Source organism: Arachis stenosperma, chromosome 6 (genome assembly GCF_014773155.1).
Source record: "Arachis stenosperma cultivar V10309 chromosome 6, arast.V10309.gnm1.PFL2, whole genome shotgun sequence".
Classification (NCBI taxonomy): domain Eukaryota; kingdom Viridiplantae; phylum Streptophyta; class Magnoliopsida; order Fabales; family Fabaceae; genus Arachis; species Arachis stenosperma.
This window is the reverse complement of record NC_080382.1, coordinates 142628797-142646656: the sequence shown is the minus strand read 5'-3', so window position 1 is coordinate 142646656 and position 17860 is coordinate 142628797. Positions and strand designations below refer to the sequence as shown.

General features: G+C 30.9%; 1 protein-coding gene and 2 long non-coding RNA genes across 3 annotated transcripts; 2 read left to right on the top strand and 1 right to left on the bottom strand.

Annotated features, from left to right (window-relative positions):
• Nucleotides 1–7377: 7377 nt before the first annotated feature.
• On the top strand, nucleotides 7378–8045 carry LOC130932417 (uncharacterized). Its single transcript, XR_009067457.1, has 3 exons — nucleotides 7378–7544; nucleotides 7786–7902; nucleotides 7986–8045. It is a non-coding gene; the product is annotated as an uncharacterized LOC130932417 (long non-coding RNA).
• Nucleotides 8046–8536: 491 nt separating this feature from the next.
• LOC130932416 (uncharacterized) lies at nucleotides 8537–10254 on the top strand. Its single transcript, XR_009067456.1, has 3 exons — nucleotides 8537–9453; nucleotides 9557–9629; nucleotides 10044–10254. It is a non-coding gene; the product is annotated as an uncharacterized LOC130932416 (long non-coding RNA).
• A 1090-nt stretch (nucleotides 10255–11344) lies between these two features.
• LOC130933029 (vacuolar-processing enzyme-like) lies at nucleotides 11345–17092 on the bottom strand. Its single transcript, XM_057862525.1, has 9 exons — nucleotides 16840–17092; nucleotides 15092–15256; nucleotides 14459–14615; nucleotides 13732–13817; nucleotides 13455–13654; nucleotides 13087–13135; nucleotides 12766–12975; nucleotides 12307–12513; nucleotides 11345–11967 (listed from the first exon to the last, which is right to left on the bottom strand). Exons 1-9 carry the CDS (start codon nucleotides 17044–17046, stop codon nucleotides 11785–11787), a joined length of 1464 nt encoding a protein of 487 aa, XP_057718508.1. The 5' UTR covers nucleotides 17047–17092; the 3' UTR covers nucleotides 11345–11784.
• Between the last annotated feature and the right edge of the window lie 768 nt (nucleotides 17093–17860).

The window sequence follows — 17860 nt, the reverse complement described above, 5'->3', positions numbered from 1 at the left end:
ACAATAATTTGTAAAACTGATGTTGGTATAGTTAAAGTTGTGTTTATTTGAAATACCAATGTAAATCTAAATGTGAGAAAGAGTGAATATACTGTATACTATAAAATTAAGTAAAACCGTCTCACATAAAAGGATTTAGTTATACATAGTTAAAATAAAACATTTGATTATTTTAATGCATTGTAACTCAATCATGTTAGGTATAAACTAAAATTAATTATTAAAATAAATTATTAATGTAAAATATAAATTAAAATATAAAATATATTAAAAATAAATTAAATTATATATATTTTTTTTTATACACAAATATATATTAATTAATTTAATGGCTAATTTTTTATATAAATATAATATTTTTTATTGTCAATGCATTCAATAAATTTAAACCAAAAGAATAAAAATTATACTTTCTAGTAAAAATTTCTATTTGTGACGCCATTAACATTTTTTTTTATTGTCTATGATAATTTTTAACTCAAATAAGTATACATCTATATTTTTATTATTTTTAATTTGTGCCCTAAAATTTCAATATGAATTACAGTATATTGAAAAGAGAATACTAATTTTACAAACTACAGATACAAAAGAGAAGGTTCTGGAAAGAAAGACACAAAATAAAAATCTTAGAGAGAAAGTGCCACTTGTTGCAATAATACTGGTGTTTGCCAAGGACCATGAATTCCATGGTCCCAGCATTGTTCATTACTCATTACTCATTATTAATTACTTAATTCATTAATAATCCTTAATTAGCATCATAACACCTCATAAAATATTCTCTACATCTTTACTTTCTGCTCCTACTTTCTACCCTCCTCACTAGTCTCTATTCTTTTCACCCCCTAATAAGTAATAACTAAATCAGGGCTAGTTAGTTTTTGTTAATAAGAAGTATTTTATTAAGAATATTTGTTCAAGTTACCTGATTTTGTGGCTATCAAATTAATTACAACCTTTTGTAGTTACAATTAATATCTATTTAGACACGAAAAAATCAAATATGTATTTGTCAATGCATTAATATTAAGCACATGCACAAGAGTCCAAATGCGTTATGAACTCTGTGTCTTCTTCTATGATTACAATGAAAATAACCTTGCTAAGTCTTCAGTACTTGATTAACAAACCAATTTCTTAATCAGTGTCTTAAAGTACAGCTTAGCGAATAAGCAAGAAAAAGTATTTATCATTCATATCAACAGACTATATTAAAAATATTTAGATTCAGCAAATATAATTATAATTAGGTATAAACATATTTGTATTTGGAGTACTTTTATCGCTAGGACTGCTAGAGGCTCAGCAAATTTTGTGATTTGTAATCATCAAGTAGTTATCATTGATGTTTTTAATAGTGTGAGATTTCATCAAATAATGTGAGATTACTCACTTTTTTTTTTTTGCTAGTTAAATACTGGCTAGATTTTAATAAAAGTACTTATTTTTTAGACTTTTTTTTATATATATTTATACACAAATATATTATTGGATGATTTTAATGTATGAATAGTATTCTTGAAAAAAAATATAAAAAAAATTATGTAAAGTAAAAAAAACTTAACTGGTTAAGAAAAGGCGCGTGGGATGAAGCGCGCGAAAATGGTAGTTAATTTGCAACGACGTCGTTGATGATTGCTGTTAAGAAGGAGCCATGTGAAACTGGATTCGGTTGAAGATACAACAGAACCAGATCCAGCTGGCAAAACTACCCTATCACCAGCCTGTAATTCGGGCACCTACCCGAACTGCCCGTAACTTCTTCCCGCTCCCCTTCTATATAAACCCCCATTCCTCTAGAATCTTTCCGTCATTCCCCGCAAAATCTCAAACCCTACACCATCAACAAATACAGCAGCAAGAAGAAGCACCAATGGCTTTCTCTAAAGCAATGATTCTTACCACATTGTCGATGCTTGTCATCGCCGCCGTGGTTTCCGTCGCTACCGCCGCCGAAGCTCCTGCTCCGAGCCCTGCTTCTCCGGCTACCGCCGTCTCACCGTCTTTCGCCGCCGTTTTTGTCGCCGCCGTCGCTGCTCTCGCCTTCGGATCTGGTCTCAGGATCTGAGCACGTGAGTCTGGCGTGGTTCCATGGATTTTCTTCTGCTATTTACCGGTGTGGATTCATAGTAGAGTTTGATGAGTGACTATAGTAGTATATAGACATATCTATATAATATTTTTTTTTCTTTTTCTGACTCTCTCTCTCTCTCTCTCTCTCTCTCTCTCTCTCATTTCTATACATATTGCTGTGTAGAGATTAATGCTATGTTAAAGTATATGGATCTGTGATGATTTATGATTTGAATTTCGAGTAGTAGTAGTATGATTGTGACGATTGTTTTTAGTATATAATTGAGCTACTGTTTTGTATTCAAATTTGTGCCTCTTTTCTCCCCGATTCAAATGTAGTTTGAGGTAGCTCTAGTGCTCGACTCTCGCTCACTGTGTGTAGCTAGCTACAAAAGCAACTGGTTCTACTTCGTTAATTTTTTTTTTTATTGAATTATGTCTTAGTATTATGTAATTGAACTATAGAAATTTAATTATAAATAAATTACAAAATCTATTGGAAAACCGGTGGCACTATAGAAATAAATAAATTGATTTAAAGTTTAATACGACAATGGCAAGCTAAGGTTTAGTATGCTTAATTGATTATTGTATTATACGTATCATCGTTTTCGTATAAATTACTAGTTCAATTTATTTAGCAAACAACAGAATGAAAGTGAAAGTGACATAAACTTAATAGCCTTGGTGCTGCTAATATTAACGCAGAGTTTGCCACGGTGAATGAAAATTTTGTTACGTGTTAGCATAATATAATAACAGAGCATGAATATTTTAGAAGTTCAAGAATTTAAATTTGAGTATGTAAAATTTAATTTTTAGTATAAGTGTACAACTAAATAGCTAAGGTCAACAAACAGAATGAACTAAGCCTGCTACTTGGCTTTCGATTTAAGAGATTTAAGAATTTACGTCTCATGACTTAAAAAAAAAATTAATGAGTAATAAGCTGGGTGGTGGCCATTCGCAAAAACACAAGTGCGCACAGCTGAAAAGTAAACTCCTTTATTTTATTGAAAACTGAAAATGGTGTAGTTACACGTATTGACGCACAAAGAACAGAACAGAACATGAATTAGCGGCTGCTTTCTTATGATGCCTTATCAAAAGATAAAGGTGCTTTCAAATTGCGTCGTTACCTTTTTCTATGGGGCAAATTGCGTACGTGCCGGGTTCTGTAAATTGAAGAACAAATATTGTCAATTAAGTGTCATTTGGTCCTCAATTTTCTTGCTTGACTAAGAAATAGTAAAGTAAACATTGATGTGGTCATTTAGACCCCTTTGTGGACGCCACTTGCATTGCCACTGTGATTGTGGAGTCACTAAGCACACCATGTCATTTTCCACGTAAGCCTTATATTACATAGAAAAACAACACAAATAACAATAAGAATGAATGAATAAAGAAATAATAATAAATTGAGTTATGCTACGTGTATATAAAATATATGTTGGAATATAAATACACATTAAAAATAAATTAAACTACACATGTATTTATACATAAATACAATAGTGGCTGATTTTAGTGTACAAATAGCATTTTTGTAATAAATTATACCAATTTTTCTCAAATTTACACTACAAATAATATTTTTTCTACTTATGAAAATATATATTAACATTGTTTTTCGATGTTTAAGTTCGGTTATATTTCATATTCTTATGGGTAGTAAAAGAAAAATACTAGACAATAAATTTAATTTTAATACACTAATACTACAAAAAAATTTATGCAATTATTCAATTAAATTAATGTATTTTGGATAATTTTACTAATGTGTAATGTATAATTAGCTATAGTTTAAAAATGACATAGTCTCTTCATATTCATCTAAAATGTCATGGGTTCGAGTCTCTCTATCTTTGGTTAAAAAAAAAAACTCAAAAATAAATTTTACACAATTAGAGTTTGTGTCTAACCAACCTTAAGAACAAATAAGTGAATTCCATGCTTTTATCATTTTGTATAATCTAATGACCTTTATGATTATGATTTTTGTCCAAAAAGTTGGTATTGTTTTTGTTTGTGAAATGTGACACTAATCTTATTTGAAACATGGTCCCTCAACATGTGCATAACAATTAAAAAAAGTCCTTTGTAATTTAGGTAAATTCAGGTTTGCATTTTATAACTAAAATTACCTCCAATTCCTTCTATTTTTAAGAATTTGTTCAGGAGCATTGTTACATAGCTTCATTACACAAGGGATTATTTAATTGAAAACGGAAACCACAAGAAGTAGAATAAGTGCTTAAGAATGTGTCCCTAAAATTATTCCACGCCTTTATTGTGTATGTTATTCCAAAAAAAATGAATCGATGCTTCTCCTGTCCGCAAAGTGAGCAAAGTCTTTTGTGTGTTGAAAGTGAATCACTTTAATCAATTTGGGTTGGTCGAATGGTTATCTCACTCGTTCGTTTAAGCAAGTGTCGGGAGTTCGAATCTTGCATTGTGCATGTAGTAAGTCTATTAGTCAGTGGTAGACTCTTAAATAGAGCTCGAATCCGCGACGAATTAGTCCTTAACTTGTCTTTAGTTGGTAATTTTGATTTTTCAAATTGTCATTAATTAGTAATTATTTAAATTTTTTTAAATATAAAATCAATAATTATTAATTACAGTTGTTTAAAGTTTGTTAGTTAGGAGTTATTTATTTATACTTTTCAAAAAAAAGTGAATCACTTTATTGTGTGACATGCAACAAGAAAGAAAGGTGATTATAAGATTGTTTAAAAAATATATTCTATTATTCTTTTAGCAACTTTTGTGAAAGGAGTTTCTTTTCTAATTGAAAACAACTTGGTTACTTCGCTTTGAAGTTTGAAGAAAGCAATTTGAGGCCAGTTTTGCTACAACTTTCAATTTTCCAATGGCCCAAATATTAGGATTTAGCATAGAGAGAACATCGCAAGTATTTTTGTATTTTTGTTTATACTAGATAATATTACACGCGACACTTTTTTTAGTTACAAAAATTTGACACTTTTTTTTTTCTTTCTAGATTTAAGTTATTAAGCACTCACCAAAGATGAACTCCATGGGATGCTAAGTGAGATCATTAATGGAAAACTGATTTGAATTAAAAGGAAATCTGTTATTTGAATTACTAGGCTATAATTATGTTTTTGAATTTTTATTTATAGATTATTTATTATTCTATTTTAAGACGGTTTTTTCGGTTGAACTACTGAACCAGTAAACCACTTACTATAAGTGTTTGAAATAATATTTGTATGGGATGGTTGTTGAAATAATAAATAGAAATGACATTATTTGAGATGGTTGTTGAAATAATAAATAGAAATGACATTACTTCATTATAAAAATATGAGTTTTTAAATTAAATCTCTATACGGTGCATAGAAATAGAGCAAAATTACAAAAGCAACGAAGCAATACATATCTATCTAAAAAGTCATTGAAAAAAATTCGCAAGAAATACATCCACTAACTCTAACAAATAAATATGCAATCACCAAAGTATTATAATCTATCTAGATTACTACTGTTATCTTTATATCTCATAAGAACTGTGCATATTCCAAAACTCTTAGACCGATGTTATAATCTATGACTTCTTATGGTTGAATTACAAGAAAAAAGGAAAAAAAATTAGAATTTTAAAAATCCTAATTTCTAAAAATTCAAGTTTATATAAAATGGCTAATTTTTTTTATATTGTATAAATATATGTGTAATACATTGTTATGGGAAGATTAGGTGTTTTTTTTATATGGTGTTTTATTCAAATCGGACGGTTCGATTTGTTTGAAAAAAAAAGTAAAGTATAAATCGGAGGGTCCGATTTGTTTGATAAAAAAAAAATTACAAATCGCATGGTCCGTTTTGTATTTTTAATTTTTTTTTTTATTTTTAAAATAGAAATCAAACGGTCTGATTTTAACATTAAAAATTTTTTTATTTTCAAAAACACAAATTGGACCATCCGATTTGTGATTGATCGCCGTTTAGGAACTTTAGAAGGCAATCGGCATTAAACACCTCGGTGAGCAACAGGAGCTACTTGTCCTCATTGTAGAAAATATGGAAGAAGATGCTACCATGGTTGTCGGTTCAAGCGGCATTTTAAGCCTCATTCTCGCCGTGCGAATGAGCAATACCTGTTGCTCACTGAAGTTTTTAACGCGGAGTGCATTCTAAAGTTACTGAATGGCGACGCTGTGCTCCAAAAAGTAGAAGAAGATATAAAAAGATGAAGAAAGCACTATTATGGACTGCTTCAATGTGGAAAAGATATAGAATCGAAGGGCCACGTTTACCTTACCGGCGATTGAAAAGAGTGAATCGCAATCTCAAACAAGAGGTCCGCCTCCGGGGAGAGGAAACGACAGAGACAGACGGAGATAGCAATGGTAGTGGGGGAACGACGGAAACTGAAGGAGAAGAGGCATAGACTGCAATGATGTAAATAGACTGCAATGATGTAAATGGTGATCGGGTAAATTTAGTGTGTAGGGGATTAGCTTTTTTTTAATCTGTGAATTTTTAGAATTAGGATTTTTGGAATCCTAGTTTTCTTTTTCCTTTTTTCTTTTTCTTAGATCTGATTCATTGTAATTGGATTTTAGAAATTAGGGTTAGGAACCTAATTTTCTTTTTTCTTTTTTTTTGATCTGATTCATTGTATTTTTTTGTTGTTGTTTTTCACCAAAAAAAATTTAAATAAATAAAATAGAATTTTTGGTCTTCTTCTTCTTTACCGATTGCTTTTGTTACTCTGGTTTATGCTATTTTCTGTTATATTTGCTCTGGTTTGTCGCTGTGGGAATTTCAGGTATGCCTGTTGGTCCTTACTTGTATGCAAATGATCTTAATGAAGTCTTGAAGAAGAAGCATGCTTCTGGAGGATACAAAAGCCTTGTAAGTTATACAAATAATTATTGATGAGGATCGCACTTCCCGGTTAGATAGTTTTTTTTTATTATTATATATTTGTTCAAATGATGATGGATTTTGTCCTCGTGAGATATAATTGATTAATAAATGGATTAATGGGGTTGAAGAGTTGATGATGGAGGCTTGTCATGGGGATTTAACCCACATGAAAAGTAGAAAGCTAGTAGGATATTGTGGCTGTCACTATAACAATAATAACTAACGGAGCTTTCAACACTAATTAATAAGTAAGCTTATCTTTTCAATTAGTACTACTTTTCACACAAAACCACCTGAAGACTCCTGTTCTATCAATAACTAGCTATACCAAAGAGATATTCTCTTGTGTCTATTTGAATTAGATTTAGATTTATCAGATAACTAATCAAAAAGTAAAAAGTTGTTATTATTGTTGTGAAACTTGTTCAGGAAAAGTCAGGCAAAGAAGTCGATTTGTATTCCAGCAGCATCATCACCAAGCAGTAGACAAAGTGAGGAAGTAGTTCCCTCTGATCTATGGGCTTTTGTAAGAGTTCATTGAGTTGATGGTTTTATCTGTAAAATGGGTATGTGTAGCAGAAATATTTATACTAACATTTGCTTAAGTGTGTATTTATACTAATGTTGGATCTCTCTTATGGTTTCCAGCTTATGGATCTTTTAGTGTAGCAGAAATGTTTGCAGAAAAGTTACCAATTTCACTATAGCAGTAATGCATTGTGTTATGGAAGACTAGATTTTTTGGCAAGTGAGAGAGAAAAGCTGAAATATCTAGTTAGAAGTTTATTTTTGTTGTTACTTTTTCAGGTGCAATTAATGAAAGACAGGGACAATGAAGAAGGTAAGGGGTATGTTTTTGTGGCTTTCAAAACAAAAGAGGTTGCACAAAACGCCATAGAAGAGATACACAATAAGAAATATAAGGTATTCATGGTGCTTTCTGCAATCGATCTTATATGGTGATTAGTTTTAATCTTTTAATCAAAGTCGAGATTTTCCTGTGACAGGGTAAAACTTTGAGGTGTTCACTATCTGAGAATAGTCGAGGGTGTTGGTCCTGGAGTTGAAGTTATTGAGCTCTTTAAGGTGCAGTCTTCAACTAATCTATGCTGATAATATATACTTACATATGCTGATGATACAAGTGGTTTTATATAAAAGGGAATCCCTGTGTCACCCATAATAATGAATAATGAACTAATCAACTAACCATAAATTTACTTATTTGTTTTGTTGGTTTAAATATGTTTTTAGTCCCTATAAAATATAAATATAGGATATTTTTTAATATTAGACACACACATGGACACATTTTTGCCGTTGTTCCTTATAAGTACTTTAGAATATACAATTTAGTTTTTAAAATATTGCCAATTTCACTTTTGGTCCTTACAAATACTTTTTAGTTTCATTTTTCACTTATTATTAGATCTAAGTGGTGGGAGCCAAAAATCTAATAAAGAGAAGACGGACCAAAACAAATGTAAAAAACTGTAAACGGAAAAATAAAATCATATTTACACCTAGAAAACTGTTTTTTGGGAATTCTCAGGTTAAAGCTCTGTATGTGAAGAATATACTTGAGAATACTACTACCAAACAATTCAAGGAACTGTTCTCTTGTCATGGAGAAGTAACAAAAGTAGTCATGCCACCTAGCAAAGCTGGAGGGAAGCGTGATTTTGGTTTCATCCATTATGCAGAGAGGTCAAGTGCATTAAAGGCCGTAAAAGACTCGGAGAAATACGAAATTGATGGTACTTCTTTATGATTCAGTTATAAACTGGGTTCTGTCTGAATCATGTTAAAACATACACCTCTTTGTGATGGATTGGAACTTCAGGTCAATTGCTCGAGGTTGTTCTTGCCAAACCTCAAGCTGAGAAAAAACCCGATATGGGTTACGGCAAAAATCTATTAACTATATCTTGTGCTATCATTTTGTCAAATTGATGCTTAAGTATTTCAGGAAAGAAAATTGATGTTCTCTAGCTTTCATTACTTTTTTGGACAAGGTAAATTTATGCTATACCTTAAAGTTGAAAGGAAAGTAACAATTGTGTTTTGTGCAGAGAACAGGGAGATGGGGTTGCTTTCTACTCTATTACCACATGAAGTTTGCATTTCTTGTTTCGCTACAGCTTCCTGCTATTAATATAAGCTTAATCAAACGTCTGCACATTACTACTTTCCTTGCCGTGTTTTCAGAGAATTTGCTTCGTTAGTTAGTTAGTTAATACTATCTTTTTTAGCTCTTGAGCAGGATATATTGTATTATGCTATTTTACTTCTCTTTTAACTATCCTCTTCTATGGGATAACATTTTCGGTATATTGGGTAGTAATAAATTAACAAAACCACATGGTGCTTGTTGAACAGGGTGCAAAACAACTCTATACCAATCATTTGCGTCCATTCCTGTTGAGGCATCAAGCTAGACTTGATCAAGTTGTCGATGTTGTGTATGGTGAAATGGTAAAAATCTATTTGTTAATTTTGTTATCATTTGAATTTGGAAATGCATTCTTTTTTTATGTTCTTTTGAAAACAAAAATATGTTTTCCCTTCCTTTCCACAGAGTAAATCTGTCATTGCACACCAGGTGGAATTCCAACTTGCAAGATCTCTATGGATGAACATTTTAGTGACAGGTATGCATGTAAAGTCTGTAACTCTATTTACACCATTTGATCTCCTATTTCAATGCAATACAGGCAATCTATTGTTTCGAAAGGAAAAAATGGTTAAATGAAAGTTAGCATATAGGAGCTATTTTAAGTGATTTAATTTTTCTATTTATTGTTCCGTGTTTGTTTAAACTCAGTAGATTTGTTGTGAACTTGTGATTGGAATATGGCAGTATAGATTTAAGCACATAGTTTAACTAGGAGTTTCGAAATTGATTGCAGAGTAGGATTTATGTACCCCTACATAGAAAGTGGTCTTGTGGGTTTGATTATCATAATGGATTAAATTTTTTTTTCATATAAAAGATATGTTTTAATTTGTTGTTAGTTTTTCGCATAAGAGATCTCTTTGCTCATGTTATCTGTATACCCTATCAGCAAATCAAATGGTTAGGAGTATCATTCTACCGGTTAGAAGGGAACCAAATCATATCGAAGGACCAAAGAGGCTGTAGGTTCAGGATTCTGAATTAGACGAAGAGTGATCTGTTTGTTTCTCGTCATTAGACAATCATCGATTGGATAGTTTTAAAATGTACAAATATTGTAATATGTGTGTAGTTTTGTCTTAGTTCTGAGCTTTAAATTTATCTGTTTTCTTTCATTTTTCCTTTGTTTCCATCATTGTACATAGGAAATTTACATACTGTATCAAATAAGAACAATGTTCTTGGCTATTAGTTGAACCTGGAAGTGAGATAGAAATATAATTAACTAAAGTAATATACATGCATCATTAATACCTCACCTAGTTCATGTTTAGATTCATAATGTGTTATAAAAGTATGGGAGAGTATATATAAAGCCTGTGTGATGCATCTGGTTGAGGGTAACTAAGCATGCTTCACATGGCTTATGCTTGCAGTTTTACTTCATTAGTTCTTAGTAAGAGATTTACTATGTTGATATTTTTATAAGTATATTATTTTGTTTTCCAATAATTTTGTTGTTTTTGCCACAAATTTAGATTCAATAGATGAAAAATTTTAAGATTCATAATATTAAAAAAATATAAAAAGGCCAAAAAATATATCTTTGAAATTAAACAAAAAAATAAGTGTTTTTTAAAATGAAAATACATTTTTTTTAAATTTGTATTAAATTTAGCGGCGGTTTGAAAACCACCGGTAAATATGAAACAAATTGTGTTAGTCTCATTTGGCGACAGTTTTCTATAGGTGTGCCACAAAATTTTGATTTAGCGGCGGTTATACCAGCGGTTGCTGGAAACCGCCGCCAAATCCAATCCCGGCGCCCATATCCATGGCGGTCCAGTTAACCGCCGGCATTTGATTTTGCGACGGTTTAAAACCGCCGCTAATCAAGGAAAAAATCGCCGCCAATATGTGGCTCGTAATGGAGTGTCATTTATTCTATATTTTAACAATTTAATTTTCTGTCTTTGTAGAAGAGTTTTGTATAGATAATCATTTATGTTTTGTCATACTAACAGGGGGGAAGAGATAATCCTATATGTCTTGGATTAATTTTGTGTGCTTAATTAGAACACATTTTGGCAAACTATATTAGGGAAATTAACCATTTTTCAATCTGATATCATATTTGCAACCTGCCCTTGCCACAACTATCATCCAAAAATCTAGATAATAAAAAGGAGCAACCCAATTGTTTATAAAGTAAAATACTATAGCTCAATAAATAATGCACAAGAACAAGAATAAATTCAAAATGAATATTTTTAATATTATACAATAATTGTACCAAATACATTGCTCTAAAAATAATTCTACAAAGGGATGTCAATTCCCTAGCAAATTGCCAAGGGAAGAGAACCTATCTGCCTAATTTGCCTATGGAATAAAAATATACACATTATATTATGGCATATGCATTCATGATCTTATGCCCTATATCATATTGGATATTCCAATTGGCCAAAGCAATTAGGTCCTTCCTTCATCCCTTGTAACTTCTTTTTCTTACAATGATCCAACCCTATAAATGCATCATTAATAATTCTTGCATCATTACAATGATCCAACCCCATTTTGTATTTACAAAGAGGGATCAAGAAATTAATAGTAATGGCTAGCATAAAAGATATGATAATGTAAACACTAATAATAGATTAATCTTCATTAGTGCATTATCTTATGAATTATGCACTAAAACCCCTCTCAAGAGAACTCCATGGATTGGAAGGGATGCTAACACATGCTTGTGCTGTGGCCTCATCCATTTGATCTTTATGGATCCCAGCATTGCAGATGTTTGCAAAGGTTCTCATATGTTTCATTCCATATTGAGATAAGGATCCACAATGTGTCTCAAAAGTCCTTACCTGCATTAAACAATGATTAATTTGGGTTATTCTCTCATAAACCAAAGTGAACTTCAAGATGTAAATTAAGATAAGACCATAAGAATGTCAATTACCAACGAAAGATCATATTCCTGACAAAATTATCCATAGAAGAATAAAAATTCAAACCATTAAAGATATGAAAAATCCTTAGATGGGTATTTTTGGTATTTCACTTGAAAATTTTATCATTACAACAAGGACCAACCACAAAGAAATTATTCTAATTCCATTATACCATATAATTTTTCCAAACAAGAATGTAATTAATTTATGATATCAGCATAAGAGAAGAAACTGAATCATGGGAAAAGGTACCATGTTTTTTAGGCAATCCCAGTCATCAACAAGAGGCTTCCCTGCAGGTCTAACTGCACTTAGCAATTCAGGACCCTTTTCAGTGCCAAATAAGAGATTTCCAATGAGTTTCACACTGTTGTCTATGTGCATTCTGTGAGACATCACTTCCACAACTTGTTTCTGTGCCGTGATCTTACTCGAAGAACCCTCGGGCGCTTTGCGGAACTGCCAAAAACAGTTGAGAATGAAGATGAAGTAATGAACAAGCAACCAATAAGAGTTGTGATATTTGTAGTGACTCCTTCTCAAACACTTAGCCAACTCACTTACCTCTGCTATTAGATCAGTTGTGGGATCCATATGAAGATCTCACATCTTATCCAATGGTAGAAGCTAGTGAATCGGCTTAGTATCCAAGAAAAGAGTGAGTACATGTATGATTTTTGAAAAAATAAACTGTTGTGAACACAAGATTACCTTCTCCCAGAAATGAATGAGGTCCGCATCGCGTTGGTTCACTGCTTTTGAAGGTGTCCTCAAGGAATTTTCATCCACAAAAGTGTAATTATCATTGGCAGGATTTGTTCCCAAATATTGGAAAAGAAGGTTCTCGCTGATCCCTACGTCACCATATTGCATCACATGAGAGCCATAGTATGCGTTTCCATTCAAAGTCCTATCTTTGACCTGTGATGAAAAACAAAAATGCATGTCAAAAAAACTTCTAGCATTGTTTTAATGAATTCTATCAAGGTATTGAATCACATTCTTTGATTACAATAGGCACAGTTTTCTTACCAATTTATATTGTTGGTGTAAAGTTTCTGTCCTCAAATTGTGGGTGTCACTGCCATGATTAGATAAAAACTAGAATTAGTCTATGCAAGAACTAAACAAAATTACTTATAAAACAATGAAATCTCTTCTGATCCATAAAATTCTAACAGTAATATAACAGGTGAAAACTGTATACATTACCCTTGACTCATTTATGACCTCCTCCCTCTCTTTCAAAATCAATGTATCTAGACACAAATTGTGTCAAGATATAGATACACTGATATCTCCAGATATAGATGCATTGATTTTTCAACATACCAAATTAGTTGATGAGATTTTTATTTTGAAACAGAACAACTAATTATGTATATTTGTGAGGAAAATACCTGTCTTCCATCCAAGAAATACTGTAGAGGTCACCCAAGCAGGTTGAGTATTCTGGGGGAGGACTAGGATCCTCCCCAGGGCAATATGTTCCCCAACTGCTCTCGACCGCGTTTGAAGCCGTTGTCGCGTAAATATTTATGTCTTCAGGAAGAAGGCCTTCAAAGATACTCCCAGATTCACATGCCTCTAGATAAAACACCTGCACCAAAAGAATTGTTGGCTTAATGTTGCTACAAAAATTAATGAACTCAATCAATAATTATTTGTATAACTTACAAGGCTTTTGTATCCTCCAGAAGCATGCTTCTTCTTCAAGACGTCATTAAGATCATTTGCATACAAGTAAGGACCAACAGGCATACCTGAAATTCCCACGGCGAAAAACCAGAGCAAGTAAGTAACAGAAAATAGCATATATCTATATATGAAGGAAAATGGTTTGTGTTGTAAATGATTTTTCAAAAGAGTAACCTGAATTAAGCACTCCGATGCGAGGACTACCCTTTTAAGTTCAAAAATATTCGCAACAAAAAACTCGAATTCGCGAACATTTCAATTTTAAAACCATCATCATCTATGATCTATATGTTAGCAACTTCTTTCATTTTCTATTGTGCTGACTGCTGAAAGAAATCAACTTTTGCCACAGAACACAAATTTTCCCCATTGAACCATCCATATTCGGTTTCTATTACCAGAAATTCGACTAATTCGACCTGACACAACTAAGATCCCATGAATTGGTAAGGATTTTTTTTCCATTTCCGGGGCTTAAAGCTGAAACTTCTAGCAACCAAGGTACCTACCACCTACCATCTTGACGAATCTCACATTGATTTTAGGGATTTCATTGTATTGAGACATAATCAAGCAGGAAATAAACAACAACCAGCAAGAAAAAGAAACACACTACCCTAACAAACAAAGTATGCATATAAACAAACTAGAAAATCCATGAATTTCATTGGAGAAAGTTTAAATGAAAGATTTAAGAGATACTAACCAAGAATCCCTGGACCTCCATGGTCACTGTAGAACACAAATATGTGATCATTGGGGCCACTATCTACAACTTTGCCACTGCCACCAGTGAGAGCTGATTTGTTTCCAAGAAGAGCAGCAAAGAAGTTGTTGACATTAACATCTTTGCCGGTGTAATCCTGCAAAACCAGAACTTCATCTTAGCAATTTAGGGTTCTATCTAACTTCATTTCATTTTAGAACATTAACATATGTATCATTAGTCAGGTTTACTTTCTAATTTCATTTATAATTCATATATTTGTTTTTATTTTAGAGAGTTGATAAGCATAGTGGAATTTTGTGAAGATATGATTGAAAAAAAAAAAAAAAAGTAAAAACTCAGGTGAAGTCGATTTCACGTGAAGTTATATTTGAGAGTTGTTAGATGAAAATTTAGTCAAATCAATCAAATTATTTAACAGCTCTTAAATATCAACTTCACGTGAAGTCCACTGCACCTGAATTTTCACCTGTACAATCTTAGTCCTTCTTCCTTCATGTTTATTTTATATTTAAATATGTTTTATTTTAAGATGTATTAAATTTAATCATGATAAAAAGAATAAAATAATAAAAATTAAATTAAAAAAAAGAGCTAGTAAAATATGTTTACCTTAGGAACACCTTTATAAACATCTCCCCCATCTGGTTTGTTAATTATGACTCCAGGCCTTGGGTTTTCTTCACTATAAGCTATGTCATCAAACATAAACACAACTATGTTTTCTTCTTTTACCCCTCCACTCCTCAATAGTTGATATGCGTGACAAATATCAGCCTAAAAAATAACAATCACAAAGTTTCATAATTAAAACCAAATATCCAAGTAACATCTAACATGTTATGGAAACAGAGCAATTATTTATATATAGTCCAAGAAACAGGGGAGGGTATGACTATAATAAAGCATATATAAAGTATTATTATTTAGAAAGGATCTTAAAAGCTTAATTATTGCACTATTAGTGGGATATAGTTTTAAAAGTCAATATGAATTATGATCTGATAAATATATTGCTAAAATCAAATTATAAAGATAATCAAAAAATATTTGAAAGTAACGTAAAGTGTTTAATGTGTACGGATCTATTATCACGAAATAATTCATTTAGATCTACCAACTTTTTTATAATAAGATATATAAACATTGTATAAATAGTGACATAGACACTTGACACAATATATTTATATTTCGTACATACACGTGCATGTGTGTAAAATGATTATTCATTTATTTAAGGTATAAATTCATATGCAGTTGTCATGTGAAGCTATTAATTAAGAATCGTTAGATATATTTCACTAAATTATTATTTTAACGATTTTTAACTATCAATTTTATGATAAGAGAATTACATATGAGTATTCTTTAATTATATGTAATGAAAGTTAAAATCAAATAACAAGTATCATATAAGTAAAAGTAACATAAAGAGAGTAAGAAGCAAATATAAATTCAACAAGTTATGATGAAAATGAAAACAGAGGAAGAGATGTTGGAGTTTCTCAAACTCTAGTATCCTAACTTTACCTACCTATCTATGAAATATTGCAAATTTTAAGAAAAACAGAGGAGGGTATGAATGCAATTTTTTGAAGGAAAGGGTATGATTATAATAAGACATATAAAGTTATTATTTAAAACAGATCATAAGAACACAAAACCTATGTAACAATTTTGAAAGATTATCAGTAAAATAAATAGAATTTTTTTTTATCTTCTAGTTACTATGATATACCTCATCTATATTGCTAAAGATTTCTTTTAAGAAAATTATAATTTAAAAAATATGATAAAGGTGTTCAATAAATATGGATCTATTACTATAAAATATCTTATATAAATACCAATATTTTTACTCTAGTAGACACATATTTACAACAACCTACATATACAATAACTATCCATCAATATATATAAAGGAATTAAGGTTTAGGATGTAATTACAAAATTTATAATATTGCTTATAATATTCGAAATAAAAGAAAAAAGAAAACATCCAAAATTTTCTTGTAGTACCCACCCAAGTACTACAAGAATCCAATATTATGAAATTTCCTCATATAGATACCAATATTTACACCTCAGCCCAATCACATCATATTTTTGGACGTTAGTAACTTAGTAATATACACTATACAAAATTAATAATTTTGGAACAAGATAAACTCTCATAAAAATTATTTTCTTCATGCAAGGTTTACAAGTTCCTTGAAACCATTATTAGATTTAAACATAAAGTCTACAAATAAACATTAGAATAACATGTTATGGAACCTGATCAAATAATATCACATAAACATAGATATATGAAGAGAATAATAATAATAATGATAATTTAAACTTATTTATTTAATTACCTGATGCCTATAGTTCCAATAACCATTGGAACCAGCAAGAAGAACAGCCCACTTTGTCCCTTCATTCTCTGGCTCATGGAAGAATCTGGAGATGGCCTCAGAGGGCAGCCGGAGAGTACCTCCGACTATGTCGCGGCGGCCGGAGGCGGAGGCAACGAAAGTAGTGAAGGCAAAGAAGAGAAGAGTGATCCTTAGAAGGGACTCCATGAATAAGAGAAAGTGTTAAGAGTGTGTAGCAAGTGATGAAGGATTTGGTTGCAAGCAAGGGATTAAATAATAGTGTGGGTGAGGGAGTAGCGTATGGGACTTGCTGTTGCTATGGTAACTAAATATTATTATTATTATTAAATGGTAACTAACATCCAGATCGATATCAAGATTTTATTACTAAAAATTCAACTAATCAAATTTAGAAAAAGAATATATATATATATATATATATATATATATATATGTGATTATATGTTTAGTAGTACAAGATTTCTTTTAATTATTCTAGAACTCAAATGTAAAAATAATTTTGTATTACTGAAAATTGACTTATTTTTAAAAGCTCTTTGCTTTAACAAATCTTAAGATTTAGAATATTTTATTTTGTATGCATATTATAAATCTGACGTCAGATTTATGATTTTTTATTATTATTATTTTAAAAATTTTATAAATCAGTGGGTGAAATTTGTATTTTAATATAGAAAAAAAATTAAACATGCAAATCAGATCTTTAATTTGGGTTTTTTATTTTTTTTGTTTTTTTTACTTAAAATCGACTCTCAGTTTTCTATTCCATCTAAAATCGACTATCAATCTTTTACTCTCATCCGAACCCAGAGTTTTCTATTTTTACTCAAATCAAAACTTCTAATTTATAGTTTTTAATTAAAAAACATTGTTTTTATATTTATAAAAAATACACTAATTCTCTATAACTATACATAACACACTCCTCTAATTCATTACTAAAAAAAATTAACGTAGCATTTACCTTAAAGATTTAACTAGTTTAATTTTAAATATTATA

Coding starts and splice junctions, on each gene's coding strand:
- LOC130933029 (XM_057862525.1), bottom strand. CDS start 17,046: ATGGAGTCCCTTCTAAGGATCACTCTTCTCTTCTTTGCCTTCACTACT. Junction 13,655..13,731: donor CTGGAGGATACAAAAGCCTT/GTAAGTTATACA, acceptor CTTTTGGTGCAG/GTGTTTTATCTAGAGGCATG. Junction 13,136..13,454: donor ATTTCTTGGATGGAAGACAG/GTATTTTCCTCA, acceptor TAATCATGGCAG/TGACACCCACAATTTGAGGA.